We start from the raw sequence: 23,114 nt of genomic DNA, 5'->3' as shown, positions 1-23,114 counted from the left end.
ATAACATAATGAGTATTGAAATATTTTAAGGATTGAATTTGCAAAAACTTTGCAAAAACTGGACTGGCCAGTTTCCAGTTGGACTGAAGCATTCACATTACACGTTATTGCTGAAATCAAACTTTTAAAGTGCTTGTAAATGCACCAAGGTTTTTTTGTCATTTCAAAAGGTCCAGTAAGTTGGAAATCAGTCTGAACATCTAAGCAGTAGTTTTAACTAGACAGAGATAATTATGAATGAAATATGACTGGAGTGGGGTTTTTTTAAACAGTAACGTGTGTGTGTGCTGCAGTCATAAACTGACCGGGCGGTTGTAATCTTCTAATGTTTGCAGATAAACATGAGAGACAGTCAAAGCTGCTTAACTCGAAATATGCTTCTGTGAAAGAAAAACACACACACGCACACTCAAGTTCAATGCCTCAGCCACCATTAACGCATTCCTGGATGTCCCCAAAGTGAGGTTTTGTAAGATTTAGCCAACGTCCAAGGGCGTTTTTGTCCTTCTTTTTGTAAATCCACACATACTAAAAAACAGTGAACAGTTCAGACATTTCTTAACATTAATTTCTTAATGTGCATCTCTAGAGATGCAACACACATTAACCGATCATGTGGAGACGTGTTTTCAGGACTGTTGTGTTCACCATTAAGCGCTTGAGTCAAATGTTGGGAAACGGTTTCACTGTGCATCCTGGTTTACTGCAGAGATGGTGAATTGGATTAGAAGCCCAGAATTCCTGAGATAAACTTGGTTTAGGGAGGAAAACAGCTTCCTGTTTGTGTGGGTTAGAGATGCGCTAACTTGATGGGGCTGACTCTGTGTTTTGAGGTTTTAAAGTTGTTTGAATCCAGAGTAAATCCAGTACAGAGCTGATTTCTTTTTAGGCAGTAAACATTGACTGTTAATATGCAAAACACTTCATGCGAAATTATTTATATTGCAACTGCAAGCAGTTTTTTGTTGCTTACCAGAAACAATCAGTTAAAAGTTGGATTCCTTGAAAACAATGAGTGATATAATGGTCCCACTGATTAAAATCATCTCCCATTTTTTTTCTTGCTCTACTTATCTGTTGCCGTTCTCAGTTTGCCCTTGTTTGCTTTTTACAAAGTTTAGTTTAGCAAACCAATGGCAGGTTAGCAGAAGTCCTACATGTGTGCATAGGCTGTTAGAAACCATGAAGATGTCCATGTGACAGCAATCAGAGAGAAAATGACTTAAATTGTCCATTTCCTTTACAGACTTTTGTCTTTGTCTTGCAAAACCAAAGTTTTTCCGTGGGTACTTTGGTTTTTCAGGTTGGAGTAAACTGTGGATCTTTGTTAGAATAATCTTTACACTTACAGCTAACAATTGTTAAATGCTTTATCTGATTATTTTAATCAATTAACTGAAAAAAAATTCTTCCAGTGTTTAAAATGTATTGAAATAATTCCAGAATTTGCCAAGTGCTATCTGAAATTGGAGGCCATTAAAAAAACTCATGCCGTTAGTTGACTCATTGTTGCTCAAACAAACAGTAATATTTTGACACCCTTTCTTGGGAAACCAGTCTAAGAATGGTTTAGCTACTTATAGTTGTTTCTGCTTATTATACCGGGTTAGGAGAAAGTGTTAAACTGTGTGTGTGTCCAGCTGCACAGCTGTTCTTTTGCAGTTTAGTCTGATCATTCAGCAGTTCTGTGTTTGTGTGTGTGTTTCCGCTCTTCTAAACTATGAAGGACTGTTGAGTTTATGGCACTGCATGAATAAGTGGTTGAGAGAGAGGATGACAGGTTAACAAGGATGAATTTTTAAGATTTAAAAATGCTAATTACTGTTCTTAAGATTGACCTTCCAAATTCCACATTCTGATTTTAAAACTTGTGTGTTGAAAGTTGCTGTTTGTACTGTGGTCAAACATAATCACTTTGTTGTGTTCATGTTGCGTTTGATTTATAGTCTCGGTCTGTTATTTTCCGTGTGGAACAATTAGTGGTAAATTCTACATTTAGAACATTTGAACTAGTATATATAACTACAATACCCATAATGCAGTGTGGCAGTGGACTAAACACAATGCTGCAGTGTTTGCAATCTCGATTGTATATGTGTGTGTGTGTGTGTGCCCGCATGTAAGTGGGGAATGGGGTTAAAGTTCAACTGTGTCTGCTTCACTGGGGCCTCACAGCCAGTCATGCCTGTTCAGATCACCATGTGTTTCTTCCATCAGCATGCACACTTATAGTGTGTGTGTGTGGCATATGAGAGCAAGAGAGGAATTTGCTCTAATGAGGTACAGTTATTGGTAATTACACTTTTTTTTTTGTACAAACATCCTAAAAACAGAGCCTCAAAGGTTAATCTTTCATTTTTAAAAGACTTAAAGAAGTTCTTACCTTCATTTAAGTTTCAGTTTTGTCTTCCATAGGAGAAATAGACAGTTGTTCTACAATGTGAGACGGTTGTTGACTGCAAAATTCATGTAGATAGCATAGCTCAGATCATTTGGACATTGAAATCTCTGAAATTTGATTGCAAACGTTGGTAGCTAAGCAAATAAGAGCACAGTTTGAGGCTTTATTGAGATGAGATGTATGGAGGGTTTGCACTTAAGTGACGATTTGGTCAGTTACCCGGATGCACGACCATACTGGCGATACTCAAAAGTAAACAATAGCATGGATTGCACGGTTAATGTACTACTGAATATGTTTTTTCTGCTGATTTATGCTGTCTAAACCACTGAAAAAATGTGTGGAAGCTGCTAAATTATATAGAGAAGGACTTAGTAAGCAGAAAAGGCCGCAAAATTTTGACAAACTAAAATTGATAGGTGGTAAAGGTACGTACAAGCAGTATTATTTAAGATATTCGCCTAATATTTCACCTACCTGACTGGAAATGAAAGAACAAATATGAATGTTGTCAAGATTCTTGCTTTGGAAATCCTGGTTCAGTTTGTCCAACCATAAACGCCTTTTGTTCCTCAGACAGTGTTTTGCACTCTTCTCCTTGATTTGTTATAACCTTTGGCAGTCTGTAGTACTCCAAATGTTTTTCCTGGTCTGACCGATTAGTACAGCCCAAAACATGATATTAATTGATCATTTTTAGCAGCAAAATATGCCAGTTTCATTCGGTTCAGTGGCACTGTTTACATTCATTGCCGCCAATATGGCCGATTGATGACGCGTTGTGAAAACACTTTATTTTGAAGCTCTAAGAGAAACAAGTGAGACTAAAAACACAGATCTAGAATTACAAATACCAAGATGTCAAGATCTAGAATTACGAATACCACATTTTAACACAAGTTGTTTGTATTTTATTGTTGCTGCTAATTGTTAGTGATTTGTCTGAACCACAGGGAAGTTCTCAAACGGATTGTTTAACAATTTCATTTCAAGATCCACAATTATATCTAACGCTTGGTTTTGCAAACAGTTGTTTGTTTCTCTGCTATTGTTTAGTATGTTGCTAACCAGCAATTTGTGTTTTATAGGGTTGTCGTGTGTGGCTCTGGGTGGAGGATCATTATGTCCCCAGTACCGTGGACTCATGCTCTGGTGGAGTGGTGGTCTTTAACACCGACTATGGACAGGTAAGTGGGGGTCGTGGTGTATGCATTACACAGGAACAGTGGCTTAACATCTGCTCTGTGCACCTCGGATCAAAACGCACTGCTGAACAGGTGTCATAGTCTCATTTTACACAAACACACAATTCTCTGTGTACCCGCCTGTTTGGAAGAGACCAGCAGGCTGTTTGTCGTCATGGAGCCCCGCGCCAGGTACACAGAGATGACCAGAAACTCAGTTAAGCCTGTTTCTCAACTAAGCACTGTCTGTGTTTACGTGTTTCTTGAGTCTGTTTCTCATCTTCTCACGTGTTTATTCAAGCACACGCAACTTGTTCATGTCTCTGGCTTCTGTTTCTTATCTGCAGTCAGTGGACAGTCTGTTATCTCCAAGCAAAAATCAGGATCTGTATAGTTTAATAAAGCAATAAACACCTTCTGTTTAGTCTGTAAATTAGAGTGTTTTTAATGTACTGGTTTTAGTCACATTGTTTTAATCAAAAAGTTCATGTGATATGAAATAATCACATTTTTTTATTAACAATAACTTTATTGTGATAACATTCGATCAGATGGTCATTACCACCCCCCCCAAAAATTAATAAATTACCACCAAGTAAATAGAAAAAATGCACTTTAAACAGATAGTTCAACCACAAATGAAAATTCCTTCATTAATTACGCACACTGATGTCGTTCCAAACCTGTAAGACTTTAGTTCATCTTTCTGACCCTACTTAGACAGCAACGCAACTACCACAATCAAGGCCCAGAAGGTAGTAAGGACATCGATAAAATAGTCCATGTGACACAAGTAGTTCAACCATTGTATGTAGCTACAAGAATACTTTTTGTGCACAAAGAATGCAAAAATAACGTCTTTATTCAATGATTTCTTCTTGCCTGCTCTTAGTAGCACCACACGAATACGTCATGGTACTTTCGTGAAAGCACGGCGAAGACTGACATGGAAAAGAAGAAAATTTTGAATAAAGTCGTTATTTTTATTTTCTTTGCTCACAGAAAGTATTCTTGTAGCTTCATTAAATTACGCTTGAACCACTGATGTCACATGGACAATAGGGCTGCAAAACGATTAGTCGCGATTAATCGATTTAAAATAAAAATATATATTTTTAAAAGTATACATATATGCGTGTATATTTATATACACATAGTAAAAATACACCATACACATAGTATGTAAACATAAACTTTTATTTTGAATCATTTAATCGCGACTAATCATTTTGCATCCCTAATGGACTATTTTAACAATGTCCTTTCTACCTTGCTGGGTCTTGAATGGGTCAGTTGTGTTGCTGTCTACGCAGGGTCAGAAAGCTCTTGGATTTCATCAGAAATCTTAATTTGTGTTCTGAAGACTAACCCAAAATCTAACCCAAAATTTTTGGGTCTTCCAGGTTTGGAATGAGGTTGAGTAATTAATGACAGAACGTTTATTTTTGGGTGAACTATCCCTTTAAATATGAAACATGCTGCTGAAAAAAACTGCTTAAACCAGTCTGAGCTGGTTTGCTGTCTTAACTGATTAAAATAATCATCCAGCCTGAACAAACTGATGCTCAGATGGTTCAGCTCATCGGCAAGCTTGTCTTCCAGGTCTGACCTGTTGAAAGGAGTCTAAAACTAGCAAACAATTCAGCGTGAGCAGGCTACGTGACCAGCTGAGACTGACAAACCATTTTAGTTTGTTTTAAGCTGTTTTTTTTTCAGCAGGGAATTGAATAGAGTAGATATCATATGAGATTCTTGAAAGTAGTACAGCTACATATTAAATTGGTTTACTGGGCTAAGAAAAACTATAGCATTTTAAATGTCATTATACAAAAAAATGCTGGCAAACAACTTTTCATGAATGTGTCATTTAATATAGAATTCATTTGATGTGGCATCATGGATGTATGCCTTGTATGTGGGTCATCCAATCAGATCCATCATTTTAGAGCAGGAACACATAATAACCTTTTTAAATTTTTGTTTCACTTTCTTTGTATATGTGACCAGTCTTAAGTAGCACAGGTATATTTGTAGCAATAGCCAAAAATACATTGTGTGGCTCAAAATAATCGATTGTTCTTTAGGATACAAACATCATTAGGATATTAAGTAGATCATGTTCCATGAAGATATTTTGTAAATTTCCTACTGCAAATATATCAAAACTTAATTTTTGATTAGTAATATCCATTGCTAAGAATGTCATTTGGACAACTTTAAAAGTGATTTTTTCAATATTTAATTTTTTTTGCACCCTCAGATTCTAGATTTTCAAATAGTTGTATCTCTGCCAAATATTATCATATTGTTCTAAAGTTTATTTATTCAGCTTTGTATTTGATGTATAAATCTCAATTTCAAAAAACTGCGCCATATGACTGGTTTTGTGGTCCAGAGTCACATATTGCTCTCTTTTTGTTTTTCTTGTGATACAAATACTGCGAACAAAAGACAAACATACTGTTAACATGTTGCAAATGTGTGTTTTGTTCAGGTGTACACCTACAAACAGAATGCTGTCAGCAGGCAGAGGGTTTACCCAATGCACAGCAGCAGTATTAATGGGGTCGAGGACATGGCAACCCTACAGGACCTGCATGACGGGGCCATTCTACACAATCTGCAGCTCCGCTACATACAGAAGAGCATATATGTGAGCAAAATCACACACATATACTCAGTATAGCATTGTTTGTTATTCATCAAGCACGCATTTTTACAAATGAGTGTGTGCACGAGTGTGTGAATGTTTTAGTTGTGGTGAAAGACGCCGTTGTCAAGGATACTAGGTTGTTGTGCAGGTGGCTGGATGGCTTTCTGTTCTTTAATGTGTCAAAGTAAAATATATTTGCTTAATTACACGTCTCTCTCCCTTTCGCTCTTTCTTTATACTGCCTCTTTGAGGCTTTCCTCACAACAGTGTACTGTGTTCTTCTTTGGGGCTGGTTCAGCTGTGTTAGGTGTGTGTGTGTGTTGTGTCGGGATGTGGTCTGTGCCAAAAGCAGTTAGTCCAGTTCCAGATTTCCAGACTGACTCTAAGGAACAGAGTTAACATGCTACTGCTGACTCTCTAAACAACATCAGCACTCTGAAGTCTTTATTTCCAAGAATCTGCATCAAGTCCAATTAATGCAGAGTGATTGTTTGTGTGTGCATTAGCGGGATTAAACATCTGTTAGGTTAACATCTGTTTATACTGCTCTGTAGTTGTACTTAAAGGGATAGCTCACCCAAAAATCATTTTACTTGCCTTCTTGTCATTTCATACCTGTATGAATAATTTCTGAGGCTGTCTTGCTTCAAAAGGTTTCTGTGAATGTACCATGAGATATTGCAGGACTACATCAGTGATTCACTGAAAACATCTGATTCATAAGAATGATTTGTTCACAGATTGAACACGACTAGTTCTCTCATGAATGTGCCAAGAAGAGCTAGGGCGGATATCAGGACTTTCAGTGAAAAATGGCTTGAATTTCAGTGTGTTCCCTACACAGTGCTATCGTATGACTTCATAAGACTTTATAGCACACAAGACTATTTTTATAACGCTTTTATGGTTCCTATTCATCATTGTAGCGCTTGACAGCCCAACACCTCATTTGCTTTCATTATATTCAAAATAGTGGCAATGCCAGGATTTTATAGAAATGTATCTTTTATGTTCCAAAGAAGAAAAAAAAAACTGTTAGGTTTAAAATAACGTTATGATGAGTAAATAATATGAGAATTTTCATTTTGTGGTGAACTGTTCCTGGATATTGTAAACATTTTCAGTGATCGGTGATTTTATTGTCCTTATTCTCCAGAGAAACAAGCGCATCACCATCTTTAGAATATTGTCTTTAAACTTCCGTTTGTGCGGTAGCTTTGTATATTTCTATGGCATCGCAAGAGTAAATTAGCTGGTAAAGTGGATTTATGTATGTAAAAAAGGGGAGGGGCTACATAAGGTCAATAGTGTGAGATTTTGACACAATTTGACACATTTGAAACTAAAAGAAAGTACATTTATTTTTATGTTAAAAGGATTAGTTCACTTCCAGAATAAAAATTTCCCTATAATTTACTCATCCCCATGTCATTTAAGATCTTCATGTCATTCTTTCTTCAGTCGAAAAAAAAATTTTACGCTTTTTGAGAAAAACATTCCTGGATTTTTCTCCACATAGTGGACTTCAATGGTGGCCAACAGGTTGAAGGTTCAAATTGCAGTTTCAATGCAGCTTCGAAGGGCTCTAAATGATTCCAGCTGAGGAATAAGAGTCTTACGTAACAAAATCATTGGTCAGTTTTCTAAAAAAAAAAAATATATATATATATACTTATAAACTTTTTAACCACAAATGCTTGTCTTGCTCTAGTTTGCTTGCGCATACATGTCTTCACGGATTACGTAATCATGTTGGAAATGTCACACGCACTTCTTTGCCAGTGTACTTTGGTTAAAAAGGTAGGGTAGGGCGAAAAACTCCATCACATTTTCTCCTGTAACTTCACAATTGTCTGACATCGTTGTTTTACCTTTTTTGTAAAGTGCGTTTGACTTTCTTTGTACTTTCACACTGGGTCGGGACTTCCACCTACATCACATATGCGATATTACAAGCAGTTGTGGTTAAAAAGTATATAAATTTTACTTTTTTTTTTTTTTTTTAGAAAATTACTGTTCGTTTTTCTAGATAAGACCCTTATTCCTTGGATGGGATCATGTTGACCCTTTTAAAGCTGCACTGAAACTGCAGTTTGGACCTTCAACCCATTGAGCATCATTGAAGTCCACTGTATGGAGAAAAATCCTATAAAGTTTGCCTCCAAAACCTTTTCTGTTCAACTGAAGAAAGAATTTTTTTATTCTGGAAGTGAGCTAATCCTTTAATTTGTCCAGTCATTGATTCGTAAAGATATTTAATTTGTCATACATTATGATGAAAAAGGTACAGTCATTATTTGTTTTTTTCATTTTTTGCACAACATAATAATAATAGTAATGATGAAAACCCTTTCATCTTCATGGACAGATGAAATAATAGCCTTATTTGCCCTGTCATTGAGTATTATAAAACGATAAAGCAGTCATTCCAGGAGGCGACATGCCTCTCTCTCTCTCTGACACACACACTCTCTGTCTGTCTGTCTGTCTGCCATGTAATCACATACCATGTGATTGGATCAGTTTGAGTGTGAGATAACCAGTCAGCTATGAGAGTGGGTGTGGTCTGCAGGTATGCGATGGTTATCACAATAACGTCAGAGTTACTCACTTATCATGAGAAAATACACACCTCCTGTTTCGACATGACTAAAAAAACGTTTCCCACACATTAACATGGGTTGAAAAAAGAGCTAAAATGACTAAATAATGCCTTGATCTGAATCTAATACCAAAAAGGTGTGTTTAGGGTTTGGGATAAAAAAATCTGATGTTTATTTAATTATTTAGGCTATATTACTAAATACACAGTCATATTTTTAATTATACGTTATGTTATTTTTATATAAAAACTTTATCAGATGAATATCATAAAATCCAAGTTTCATGTTTACATTTTTCTAACATTTTGACAGTTCTGGTTTACGTTTTGATGCCAAAACCGGATAAAAACTCAAAATCACATATAAACACATTTTTCTTCATTGTCTGGTTTGTATAATAAGCTTATTTTTTGATAACCAAATATTTGTTATGCATGGAAATATTTAGAAAATTCCGTTTGATCCACAAATGACATCTTTATTAATCTCATATAAATTAACATAAAAAACACGCATCCACATTTATAAAATCTAATTAATTGATTGGCTAATTAGAGCAGCCGCCACAGTTCTGCTAAACTGATTGGCTAATTGGTGACATATGGGAGCAATCAGAACGAATTAGGGTGTTATTTGTGTGTGGTGTGTGTGTGGTTAGTTTTTGGTGGTCTGTGGATTGTCTGCCAATTTCTTCAGTGTTATATTAAAAATTAATGCATAAAATCATAGGAGTTTACTTATTTCCAAGAGGTGATTAGACTCAGTACAAATAAACACTAACGTTCTCCATGCCATTAAACACACACAAGTCTTGATGAAAATACAAGCGTCTGGTTGAGTGTGTGTGTGTGTGTCGTTTTGTGGAATGTGTGTGTCTAGCTGAGATCCGATTCCACAGCATTTAAAACACAAAGACGTTTCTCTCTCGCTCCATCTCTGATTATAAACAGCTGTGGACTTTTCCCCCCCTTACATTTGGATCGAAAATACTAGGCCAGCTTCCCACATCAAACACACACACGGGGGCTGGTGATCCAGAAAATGTCTTTTGCATGTGAGGTTTACCTCTTTTTCATAGTATTGCTCGCTCTCTATATTTCTTTTTCAGCCTCTGTCTTTCCCTGTAGTGTGAGCATGTAGCAGGAAATAGTTCTGCTTCGGTTGGGCCGGATCATGTTTCAACTCTCACTCTACACAGTCGGTTTAACACTGAGAGTGTGTGTGTGTGTAATATGTCTAAGTTTATTATGCATCACTATGCATAGCTGTCACTCTCAGCTGTCTCTCTAGAGAGCAATCTCACGTCTGCTTCTGTCTGTGCATGTGGAACAGCATATAAAATGTGCTTCCTAAAAAGTGCATCTTTTAACTTACTGTGACTGTAGTTTGCTTTATGAGTTCGAAACTATGAAGATATTAGTAGCAACATTTGGACCGAGCCCAACAACAACAACAGAGCAATACAAATGATGTTCACCCCCAATTAAACCCCTCAGTGTGCTGTTACACACATTTGCAGACACACCCAGGGGAGGTTATGGGAAGGACATGGCTGCTATAGACCTTCATTGCATTTCTGAGGTAGCACTTATGGAGATTAAACCCTCGCAGGGGCATCTGGAGGGTTTTACTGGGGCAGTGTGTCACAGTTTGATTGGCTGAATCCAATACTGCCTTTTTACTCTTGCTATTTCCGCTGCATCTTTATATGGCTGAAGTAGTATGAGTAGTATGCTTCCCTAAATTAAGCATTGTCTAAACCTCGATCAGGAAGTCTATGGCTATCTATGATAAGTCGCACCATAACGAAAACTGTTTCCGGGTCCAAGTCTCTGCTTTGTTTTATGTGAGAATAATATCTCAGTAGCCATTTACGAGCTGTGTTTATTTATAGCACTCATTTAAGTTACACTTACGTCACGGTTTGGTCAGTTACCCAGATGCGCGGCCATACTGGCGATACTCTAAAGTAAACAACAGCATGGACTGCACGGTTAATGTACTACTGAATATGTTGTTCGGCTAATTTGTGCTGTCCAAATCACAGAAAAAATGCATGGAAGCTGCTAAATCAAATGGAGAAGAACTTAATAAGCAGGAAAGGGTGCAAACTAAAGTTAATAGGTGGTAAAGATACATACATGTTAAGATAATAGCGTGATATTCACCTACCTGACAGGAAATGATAAGAACAAACATGAATGTTGTCAAGATTATCCTAGTTCATTTTGGCCAACCACAAACGCCTTTTGTTCCTCAGACAGTTTTTTACACTCCTCTCCTTGATTTGTTACAACTTTTGGCAGTCTGTAGTGCTCCAAATGTTTCTCCCGGTCCGACAGACGGCCCAACACATGACAATAAATGACTACTTTCAACAGCAGTAATCAGCAAAATATGCGAGTTTTGTTTGGTTCAGTCGCATTGTTTCTGTTCAGTGCCGCCAAAATGGCCAATTGATGACGTGTTGTGAAACAGCAGTTATCATTTTTAGGTATGAAACGGCTTCACAAGCAGTATTTTTAACCACGTAGTATTATTTTTGTCTTACAGTCACATAAGTACTAGGATAAAAAGTTTAGTTTATAGTTTTAAATAACGTTTGTTGATTACATTATTTTTTCAGATAGAACTGTGACTGTGACTGTTAAAAAATTTATTTGTCATTGAATCATTCGTTAAAACCATTTTTCGTATCATTTTTTAAAAAACAATTAATTCATATGAATTAAACATTTTTTAATTGACTGCAGCAATTAATATTTTGTCACAGCCTCTAGTATTGTTATTTTGCTTAGTTCACAGTATCCCTGTTGAAAAACCAGCATGTTGGTTAGGTAGGTTTTGATGCTGGTTTATGCTGGTCCTTTGCTGGGTTATGCTGGTCCTTAGATGGTCATGTGCTGGTCCAGGACCAGTTTAAACCAGCTAAGGACCAGCGAAGAGCCAACACAGACCAGCTAAAACCAGCATCCAAGCATCAAAACCTACCTAACCAGCATATACTGTTTTTTTCAACAGGGATTTAAAACGAAATAGTATATAATAGTAGTATACAAACAAAATAGTATATAATAATAGTATTCCACTCCAAGCACATATTCTTTCCCAGATGCGAATAAAACTGTGCACCTTAGTTTTAAAATGGAAAGGTTTTATTTATTTTACAAGATGACTTCATTTTTCCTGTACTAGAAAAGAGGGAATCCCGCCAGCCTATTTTGAGCAAACTGATAACACCTGTGTCTCAATAAGAAGGCTTTCCTCTTCTGAGGACCACATACTGACAGCTTAATGTCTGCTTTAAAACTTCTTTCTGTACTGTGCTTCTGTTTCCATCTGTCACTTGCTGAATTACAGTCTGGCATTAATATTACTATAAAAAGCTGCTGTGTAAATTCATCTCACTGATTTGACTGGACAAGCATTATAAACGAGACATGCAAAGTTCATTTAAACTTCATTCTTTATGGATTCTATGGGAGAAATATGATTTTGAGAGACATTGCATTTAATACAGACATTAGGATGAAACGGATAGTGATGTTCCAGCCTTTGAAGAATGTTTGTGTCCATATAATGACTGTCAGTAGGTCCAGAACAACATTGGATCCCATAGATTTCTATACTATGGACATAAAATAAACAGTTTTTAAAATATCTTCTTTTGTGTTCCAGAGAAAAAAAGTGAGCGGATTTTACATTCTTTCTTTTAAGCATCTTTTGAATGAGCTAAAATATATTTATGCAATATTTTGTATGCACGTTTGCCAATACACACATACAGCATGTATTTTACATATGGTTTTATGTCATATAAATTAAAATTTCATCTTCTGTCTTACATATATGTATATATGATCATGCATAAAATTTGACAAGACAGATGCAGGAGCGTGCCAGACGAAGAAGTCCTAAACTCACCTGCACATTTGACCGTTTAGATGCCAATTTGCACTTATTTGGCATTCAAATCCAAACATCTCAGCAACCAATCCAATCTATTTGCATTAGTGGTTAGAAAAGTTGGTCAGAAGACACCAAAACACACACGTGCACATGCTCAGGCACGCAGAGGGTGTTTATAACCTGTGGTTACTCACTTAATAAGTTTCTACTTTCCCCTTCTGTCTCTCTCTCCATTCCTCTATCTGTTTGCAGACATACATCGGCTCTATTTTAGCAGCAGTAAACCCTTATCAGAGCCTGTCAGGTCTGTATGATGCCACAGCCATAGAACGATACAGTCGACATCACCTGGGCGAAATTCCTCCTCACATCTACGCCATTGCTAACGAGTGCTACAGATCCCTGTGGAAGCGCTCCAACAACCAGTGTGTGCTCATCAGGTATGTTTTACATGAGTTTTACATGTTGAGTTCTCATTTTCAGACAGTCTGACTATGAAGTCTTCTGCCATGACCTTAACCCTCACCTCTGACCTCTTGCCAAGGTGTGAGGTCAAACTCATGGCTGCCTGACAGCACTCATTAAACAAGCATGCAAAGGTTAAAGGTGTCAGACTGCTGTGTTTGTTCTCTACACTGCAAATCTCTCATCGGCTTTAGCGAGAGCCAACATAGAGAATACAAATTGGCAGAATACCTGACCGCCGTGGCCAAGCCTAGACTAAGAAAAGCTCTGAGCATGTACAGACTCAGCAAACATGTGGACATTGATAGGGCTACCGAAAAAAGGCAGACTTTTCTCTTACTGCACAGAAATTGAGGTGGAAACTGAAGTGTACTTCTTCAACTCGTGCTGTAACTACACACAACGCTTTCTTTTGGCATTTTTGCAAACCACAACAAAGAATTTCAATGGAAATCTAATACCCACAAACTCCCAGACCTGCAGGATGAAACCGCAGGGAGCACAAACAAGCCTTGCCTTGTGAAAAGGGCAAGTGGTAGGACACGAACACACAAAGCTGAAAGTAACTTTGTACACGTATTAAATACTTTTACATTTATGAACAGCAGAATTTTTAAATGGTACCTTTACTTTTCAGCAATATGGTACATGTCCCATAACTTTTCTCTAGGGCACAAATCTCTCACCTTTTTGTGTTTTTTAAACTTATTAGATATATAAGTTATATGAACTATAATATAATTGCAAAATCAACCTAGCATGAAAAGTATCTAGTTTTACACACTTTAAATGTCTGTATTTTACTTAAAATGTTTATTTTGGCTTAGTTTGTGCCCTTGTATAATCGTTTTATGGATTTAATTTGTTTATTTAATGTCTTTCATGCAAATTAAATCACACAAATCATGGTTTTGAGTTGTATTTAAACATGTCTCATAATTTGGCAAACCTCATATAAATTAAATAGAAATAAAATAGCTCATAATACAGTAGTTTGTCCACCTGAGGTTGACAGGCACAATTTTCCTTCACAGACTATTTGTTGAAATACATTTTTGTTTGCGTTTCTAGCCCTAATTTGTTGACGGTGTCATAAATACACTACCGTTCTACTGTTTAATTTAACGCATCCTTGCTGAATAAAACTATCCATTCATCCTTCTAACCTCAAATTTTTGCATGGTAGTGTAGATGTATTTATATATTCAATTTTTATTGCTTTAAAAATTTGGTAACTCACTATTGTGCCAGTAAAGCTGCTTGTGTCTTAAAAAGACTTCTTGAATAACAGCCAGAAAGTAACTGCCCTCTGCTGGCTACATCAGCTCATTACAACTCTTTCAGCTAATGTTCATCTGTCAGCACTGACATTTTGTGTGTGTGTGTGTGTGTGTCAGTGGGGAGAGTGGAGCAGGTAAAACTGAGAGCACAAAGATGATTCTGCGCTTTCTGTCTGCAATGAGTCAGCAAAGTGTGGCGCTATCAACTACAAAAAGAGCATCATCACATGTAGAAGAAGCAATTCTGGAGAGCAGGTATGTGTGTGTATATATGAAGTAACACAAATCATTCTGTGTACACACTGTGCTCACTCATATGCATGAATTCATCTGTCTATCTGTCTCTATAGTCCAATAATGGAGGCGTTTGGAAACGCTAAAACAGTTCATAATAACAACTCTAGTCGCTTTGGGAAATTCGTCCAGCTTCATTTCAGCCAGCATGGAAACATCCAGGGAGGAAGAATCACAGACTGTATCCTCTTTTTGTGCATTTCTTTAGATGTGTCAACTATTAGTTCATTTCTGTATCTTATTTTGTTACCTGTACTGTAATAGTGTCTGTTTCTGCATTTGCCTTGACTTTATATTTTCAACACACAGACCTTTTAGAAAAGGTGAGTTTCTTTTATTTATAAAACTTGTGTGTCTGTGTGTGTCATTTATGTGGGTCACTAATCATGTCTTTGTTGGACTCTCATTGTCTGTGTGTGTTTCTCTCAGAATCGCGTTGTGCGTCAAAATCCTGGGGAAAGAAATTATCACATATTCTACGCTCTGCTGGCCGGAACCAGCGCAGAACAAAAGGGTGAGTCTGGGCTGTCTACACTGTCAACAGATTTCTGTTTGAAGCCTCTTTTGAACCCTTGTGTTGAGACTGAAGACCTGTTGCCCTTTAAAGTGCCTTATAAGTATTACACCTTCAAGAGTGCATTATAGATGATCTTTAATCTGCAAAACAGATATGTCTGGGAACAAATTATAAGTGACATAATTGGAAAATCTGACTTTTTCCATGTTTAAGTGCTATAATCAGGTCCCCAGTGCTTCTTTCAACCCACCGACAATGGTGTACCAGTTCTAACACCATGGCAAAAGTTTGAGGAAAGCATGCTAACTGTGCAATCTGTCGTTGGCTACACAGATGAGTACAAAACAGCATTTAGAGTCCTACCCTCAGAGCAGACGAGAGAGCAATGGATTTATTGATTTATTTGCTGTGTATTACACTGCTGCCACACAGATCTAATATAAACATGTGATTTCTTTCCCAGCTGTTTACCCTCACAGACATAACTGACTGTTTTTGTAACTTGTGTTTTTACCATAAAATTGTGTGTATTTGACCGTTTAAGCGCAATAAGACATGAAAGAGAACTTAGTTTAGTACTCACATGTCATGTGACAGCCACTTTCTGAGCATGTGCTTCACATGTTTGTGCTCAGAAAACTGTATATCAGAAATTTAAACAAATATGGTTAAAATGCATGATTTCAGCACAATTTATATGATAATCAAAACCAAATAGGTGTTTTTGGTAGAATAGCTGACCTTCGAGCTGCAGAAGTACAGCCCTATTCTGGAAAAAGGGGTGGGGAGCAACAGCTCATTTGCATTTAAAGATGCATGCACAAAACGGCGTGATTCCGCTTCCAAAATGATATAATAAATGATCTGTGGGGTATTTTGAGCTGAAACTTCATAGACACATTCTGGGGACACCTGAGACTTATGTTACATCTTGTAAAATGGGGCATAATAGGTCTCTGTCTCCTTTAATGTAGGGTTTGTTAACACCACTGGTATTTTGATATCACTGAGATGCTATGTAGTCATATCATAGTAAGCCTAATATATAGAATGTATTTCATTTAAAGTCTATTTCAGGAAGAAATATGACAGAGGTGACAAAGAGATTATAGGCTTCATGATGAGCCTTACAATCTGCAAAACTGTGTTGTTATTCATGGCTTTCTCAGTTTAGTCACCTAAACCCGGGTTCAGCTTCTGCAGATGTCACTGTCACATCAGACAGATAGGTCAGAAGGTCGTAGTATCACAGTGAATCAGTTCTGTTTGTGCCACAGTATCAGTTTGTTTAAGATCTGTGTTTATCGCTCTCGCTCATTTTCTCACAGAGTCGTTCTCCCTTTCCCCTCCGGAGGGCTTTCATTATCTGGGTCAGTCAGGATGTGTGAAGGACAAAGCCATTAATGACACTGAGACTTTTCAGGAAGTGCTGGTAAGACAGTCACAACATCACTGTATGATTACTCTAAAGTACAGAAACACACACTCCCTCTTCTGTACAACAACAACAACCTACTGCGCTTCTGTGTAAGCAATATGCTCACCAAGGTTGCAGTCATTTGATCAAAAATAAAGCTAAACTGCAATGTTGTGAAATATTGTTATTAGAATTTAAAATAACTGTTTTCAGTTGTATTGTATATTTTAAAATGTAATCTATTCTTGTGATGTCAAAGCTGAATGCTTCAGCAGCCTTTAGTCCAGGCTTATGTATATTTATACTCCAGTATTATGTATAAATTGATTGTTCTCTTGTGTTTTAATGCTGGTGTTTTGTGTGTTAGAATGCTCTGAGGACAATGCAGTTTGGAGAAGAGAACGTTAAGGAGGTGTTGAGGCTCCTTTCAGGAATCTTGCATGTGGGAAACATTGAGTTTTTAACGGCAGGTGGAGCACAGGTCTGCTCTAAATCAGGTAAGCGATCCTCCACTCTCTGTTCTGTATTTCTCTGTCTTGATTGTTGAATTTAAAAACCGTTTACTGTAATTGCATTACATTTATATTAATATAAATGTAAAATATGTGTTTGTTTAGCTCTCAGTAAAGCTGCAGATCTTTTGGGGTTGGATTGTGCACAGCTGGCTGAAGTTTTGACCCACAGATCAATGATCCTCAGAGGGGAAGAAATCAGCACACCTCTCACTGTAGAGCAGGTAACGGGTGTTAAAATCAAAGTTGTTTTCCCCATCAAACATCACAACAACTTCTTAACACAATATTTACAGGCACTTTTCAGTTCAGTGCCAGTAGGAAAAATATTGAGATGGAGAAAATAAATAGTATGAGATTGAGATAAGCAGCTCACACAGTGAGTAGATACTCAACATGTATGAACAATCAAGTCATACCTGAAAATCAGGGTTGCAAAGAGGTGAAAAGGTTTTTGGAAACTTTCCAGGAATTTCTGGAAACTTTTTAAAAGTTTCCAGAAATGTACCTGACATTTTCCGGCCCTTTTGCAACCCTAGTAAAAAACAGCATATATTTTACCAGAATACTTCTGTACTCACCAAAAACATGTCTAGAAACTCTCCTTCCCTCTAGAGGACTTCAGATGTAACTGCAATTCATCAGTAAACATTTCGCCTTTCTCACTTCACCTTTTATCACTGTATGGATAGAGGATAACATCTGGATGAATCACATCGCATCGCGAGAGGTGTTTCCTATATTGTATATGAAATCTATAATTAAACATAAGGAGCCTTTGGCACAAAAAAAGTTAGTGGATAACTAACTAACTGACTAACAGAAATTAAAAGTAATTTTTTTCAGGATTTTACTGCAAATGGATTAAAAGCAAAAGAGGAGAAAATCAACAAACCTTATGTTTTGAAGATGGATGTAACACTTATTTTTCTAGATTAATCAAATTTAAAGCTTAATTACGCATATTTGTGACCCTGGACCGCAAAGCTACCATAAATATATTAAAACTAAATTTTTGATTAGTAATATGCATTGCTAAGAACTTCATTTGGACAACTGTAAAGGTGATTTTTCTCTTTTTTTTTTTTTCTTTTTTTTGCACCCTCAGATATCTCGGATATAAATATTGTCCTCTCCTAACCTAACAAACCATCAATGAAAAGCTTATGTATTCATTTATTCAGCTTTCAGAGGATGTAGAAATCTCAGTTTCCAAAAACTGACTCTTATGATTGGTTTTGTAGTCCAAGGTCACATTTAAGTAAATGCCAAGTTCTATCATGAAACTCTAGATGGTGCAGACTGATGGATCCATAATGCAAACTGATATATTCACAACGCTAAATTACTTGGCACAAGCTGATTGGTCCACATTGCATACACAGCCAGTGAGCTTGCTGCTTTACAATTAAATGGCTGGTTAGCATTCACTAGAGCATTTCGCGGTGCCCTTTCAGAGTTCTTCTGAAACCTTCCACCTCCCCAGCTCCACCTGTGTAGATCTGCTACAGGTTATTTCCGAGCACTGTTTCGGTGTATTGGCAGTAGCGAGTTCGTGTACTTACTTTGCTGCAGAAGCAGCAATAATCAACAACAGGCTAAGACCAAATACATTGTCATATCCATTACCGTGCTAAAGGTTTCAGAGAGTTGCCATGACATAAATAGCTTTAACATTTGTAGTCAAAATAACAACACAACTATGCCTGTGTGTATGTGTATCAGGCGGTGGACTCGCGGGACTCTATGGCGATGGCTCTCTACTCTCAGTGCTTTACTTGGATCATTCGTAAATTGAACAACCGTATCAATGGCAGTGAAGACTTCCGATCCGTCGGCATCCTGGACATCTTCGGGTTTGAGAATTTTGAGGTGAGTCATTATGAGTTTCCGACAGGTTTTAAATCACTGGTCCTGTGATTAGTGTTGTTTATTTTTTTTTGCTTGATTTTCTTTCTTCCTCTCAGGTGAACCGGTTTGAGCAGTTTAACATTAACTATGCAAATGAGAAGCTGCAGGAGTATTTCAACAAGCACATTTTCTCACTAGAGCAACTTGAGTACAACAAGTAAGTCATTACAACACACTTAACACATCAAAACCAAAACACTTTAAATGCAACCAACGCACATGGCAAACATCTAATTCTCTGCTTTTTATTTATTTCTGTGTGTTTGTGTTCATAGAGAAGGGCTGGTCTGGGATGATGTCAACTGGATGGACAATGGAGAGTGCCTTGACCTTATAGAAAAGGTAAAATCACAAAGACAGATCCACTCAGAAACACTGTCTACATTCTGACGTTCTAGATCTGAGTCTCCCTGTGTGTGTTTTCTCTGCAGAAGTTGGGTTTGCTCGCTCTCGTGAATGAGGAGAGTCATTTTCCTAAAGGCACTGATGGCACATTGTTGGAGAAACTCCATAGCCAGCATTCTGTACGTCATACACACAGATCATCATTTTTCTGAAGGGCATCAGGTTTGCATGAGCAAGAGCTATAAGCAAGAATAAAACCAAATTTATAGAGCCCAAACAAACTTTTGGTCCACCACAGATTTGAATATTGAGCATAAATTCACCCTGAATATGGCAACTGCTGTATAATCACTAATCTATATCGCTCTCCATCACAGAGGAATCAGTTCTACGTCAAGCCTCGTGTTGCAGTTCATCAGTTTGGAATCAAGCATTATGCAGGAGAGGTACAGCACTCCTTTTTTGGATTTATTTCAGTGTTATTTGTAATTAACTTCCAAAAATAAAGCAACTATATACTAGTCAAAAGTTTTTGAACAGTAAGATTTTTAATGTTTTTTAAAGTTTCTTCTGCTCACCAAGCCTACATTTATCCGATCCAAAGTAAAGCAAAAACAGTAACATTTTGAAATGTTTCTACTATTTAAAATGACTATTTTCTATTTGAATATATTTTAAAATGTAATTTATTCCTGTGATCAAATCTAAATTTTTAGCATTACTCCAGTCTTCAGTGTCACGTGATCCTTCAGAAATCATTCTAATACGCTGATTAGCTGTTCAAGAAACATTTATTATTATTATCAGTATTTACAACAGTTGAGTACATTTTTTTCAAGATTCTTTGATGAATAGAAAGATCCAAAGATGATTTATCTGACATAAAAAAGCTTATGTAACATTACACACTTTACCATTCAGAAGCTTTGTGTTTTTTTTTTTTTTTCGGCTAAAGAAATTTTAGAAATGTATACTTTTATTTAGCAAGGATGCTTTAAATTGATCAAAAGTGATGATAAAGACATTTATAATGTTACAAAAGATTTTTATTTCAGATAAATGCTGTTCTTCTGAACTTTCTATTCATCAAAGAAACAGTTATTTTAAATAGTACAGTACTTAAATTTGGCTGTTTTTGCTGTACTTTGGATCAAATAAATACAGGCTTGGTAAGCAGAAGAGACTTCTTTAAAAAAATAATTAAAAATCTTATTGACTATTTACTTTTGACTAGTAGTGTTTATACTGTATGTATGCATGTATACATGTGTGTGTGTGTGTGTGTGTACTTATTTGATGATTTGTATGTAAGTAAATTAGCATTTGTAAGCGTCTTTCAACAATCAGTGACATTTTACTCATATATCAAGTGCAGTCTCATGTTTCATAATAAAAAAATATAAATTTAGTTACATGTTAATGCATTTTTTCTGATAAAAGAATCAAGAGGCATTATTATTTATCAACAGAAGCATGGTTTTATTTAAAATATGATTAAATAGATGTTTTGATGCAATATGGTCTGTTAATTACCAGCCACTAAGTTGGTGATCACATTAAAATACAAAGCATTTGACATTTGATATTAGGATGCATAATTTGCATACTTCAAGTATTTACATTGCATCTTTGTATGGCAAAGTTTCATTTGGAGAAATAAAGAAAATGTGTAGCCTGCATTGCATATATCATGTGTTATGGTATATATTGGGCATTGAGACAAAAATGTGTTCAACATTAGTGTTACAGGTGTCATATCTCAGGTTAACATCCTGCTTTTTGTCTCCAGGTTGTGTATGATGTCAGAGGAATCCTAGAGAAGAACAGAGACACTTTCAGAGATGATATTCTCAACTTACTCAGGGAGAGCAGGTGTGTGTGTATGTGTGTATATATGTAGTTGTGTAACTCTTCTCTGTCGGGTCATTTGTTCACACAATGCTGTTCTCTCAGGTTGGATTTTGTGTATGATCTGTTTGAGCGAGTGAACACCTGGACTGGACAGGACACAGTCAAGTGCGGCTCAAAGTATCGCAGACCTACTGTTAGTTCCCAATTTAAGGTAAGAAACTACAACTCCCATAATTCTTTACAGCAGGTAAACAATAGCTACATTAAAATGATTATTTTACTCTTACACTTTTATTTCTATAGAGGTTTCTAAAATTTGATTTAGAAAGTGTACTGTATGTTAGTTTCACTAAAGAAACAATCCAAAACGATCGAATGATTGTCTGTTCACCTTTTCAGTTACAGTAAATAAACTAGCTAAAAGTGTTAGTTAGTAGATTAATTGTATTAGGTATAAAACATTTTGTAACAAATGACTTATTTCTGTCTACCCAGAATTCATTGCATTCCCTGATGTCCAATCTCAGTGCCTCCAATCCATTCTTTGTACGCTGCATTAAACCCAACAATTGCAAGGTATGTGTCACACACACACACAAACATATGAACTAATTGAGCCAAGAACCAGAGTTTGTGTCACTTTGTGTTGTATTCAGTTTTGGAATTAATGTTTTTGTTTATTTTGAGAATGTCAGTCGGGTCACAATTATGGGCCAAGTTCAAGTGCAGACATCTGAAACACACACCAATTAGACACGCACGCTATCAGATGGCAATCCTGTGTATGGTTGTTTATCTCTCCGTGTTTTACTTCAGTAGTGACAGAAGGAGATTACACATCATAAACTCAGTGTGAAGATATAAGGCTCCTTTGAGAGACAGACACATGCGCTGTACACTTTTCTATTCAGATTGCATTGGACCTGAGGCCATTCAGCAGGCTGCCTATTAACTCTACAGCAGATGTCAGACTGCGTGTGTGTTTTGTGCATGGTAGTTCCTCTTTGTTCACTTGTTAAAGGTCAGCGCCGAGGTGTTAATGGGACACATCAATTCTGTTCCGTTCTACTTATGCTTTTAGATCGTGCTTTAAACACATCAGTGCTAAAGTAAATCAATATGCAAATTTAGCCTCGTGCAGAAGTCACGAGTAAATGGTGTATAGTGAAATTTAAAAACAGCAGAAGAGGAAGCAAACAAATTAAAAGTGAACAATGTAGAATATCAACTCTTTCCCTGCCAAAACTGATTTTTCCGTTTTTCATGAGACAACGTTTCCACTATTACGCATCTCCTGAATGAGTCTAAAATCTCTAAAATAAACAGCATATAAATGAAAACTGCCTTATGTTAGTCGGTGAAATGTCAATCCAGGAAGTATTATTTATTTGTAGTATTTGATAAAATAAGATTTTCTCAGCTTTTTGGTCAAAATGTTGCTTTTTTTTTAATTAAACTTACCCACAATCACAATCACGTCAAAATAGAACAAAACTTTTAGGTAGAGGCTCTGTTCTTTATTTTGATGTATTACGTGTTCAGATATACATACAACAAAAATATTCTGGGGCCATCAAATTTTTGTGAAAATGATAAAAAATGCTGGCCGTGACTGGCAGTCTTTTTCAAAAACACTGCCAGGAAAAGAGCATATAATAGTTTATTAGTATTATAATAAACTATATATTATGATAAATAGTATTATAATACTCTAAACTAAATTAACAGACTAATTAACTACTTCAAAGATATATGTTTGTTTACTTTATGAT

At 36.5% G+C, this 23,114-nt stretch overlaps 1 protein-coding gene and 1 pseudogene across 1 annotated transcript in view; one reads left to right on the top strand and one right to left on the bottom strand.

Moving 5' to 3' along the window:
* Positions 1–23,114, bottom strand: part of LOC127152299 (tripartite motif-containing protein 16-like protein) — a 247,054-nt pseudogene that overhangs the window by 48,710 nt on the left and 175,230 nt on the right.
* The window catches only part of myo10 (myosin X), a 48,173-nt gene that overhangs the window by 7,895 nt on the left and 17,164 nt on the right, over positions 1–23,114 (top strand). The window contains exons 2-19 of the mRNA XM_051093064.1: positions 3,490–3,588; positions 6,080–6,238; positions 13,003–13,190; positions 14,613–14,750; positions 14,846–14,970; positions 15,099–15,112; positions 15,219–15,303; positions 16,635–16,738; positions 17,091–17,220; positions 17,341–17,459; positions 18,961–19,107; positions 19,203–19,303; positions 19,422–19,488; positions 19,578–19,670; positions 19,869–19,937; positions 21,281–21,363; positions 21,445–21,553; positions 21,838–21,918. Coding sequence (XP_050949021.1) covers positions 3,490–3,588; positions 6,080–6,238; positions 13,003–13,190; positions 14,613–14,750; positions 14,846–14,970; positions 15,099–15,112; positions 15,219–15,303; positions 16,635–16,738; positions 17,091–17,220; positions 17,341–17,459; positions 18,961–19,107; positions 19,203–19,303; positions 19,422–19,488; positions 19,578–19,670; positions 19,869–19,937; positions 21,281–21,363; positions 21,445–21,553; positions 21,838–21,918 — 1,911 coding nt within the window. The remainder of the gene's footprint in view (positions 1–3,489; positions 3,589–6,079; positions 6,239–13,002; positions 13,191–14,612; positions 14,751–14,845; positions 14,971–15,098; positions 15,113–15,218; positions 15,304–16,634; positions 16,739–17,090; positions 17,221–17,340; positions 17,460–18,960; positions 19,108–19,202; positions 19,304–19,421; positions 19,489–19,577; positions 19,671–19,868; positions 19,938–21,280; positions 21,364–21,444; positions 21,554–21,837; positions 21,919–23,114) is intronic.

This window comes from Labeo rohita, chromosome 2 (assembly GCF_022985175.1).
Source record: "Labeo rohita strain BAU-BD-2019 chromosome 2, IGBB_LRoh.1.0, whole genome shotgun sequence".
NCBI classification, from domain to species: Eukaryota; Metazoa; Chordata; class Actinopteri; order Cypriniformes; family Cyprinidae; genus Labeo; species Labeo rohita.
Note: the sequence above shows the minus strand (reverse complement) of the source record. Positions and strands in the feature narration are given on the sequence as shown.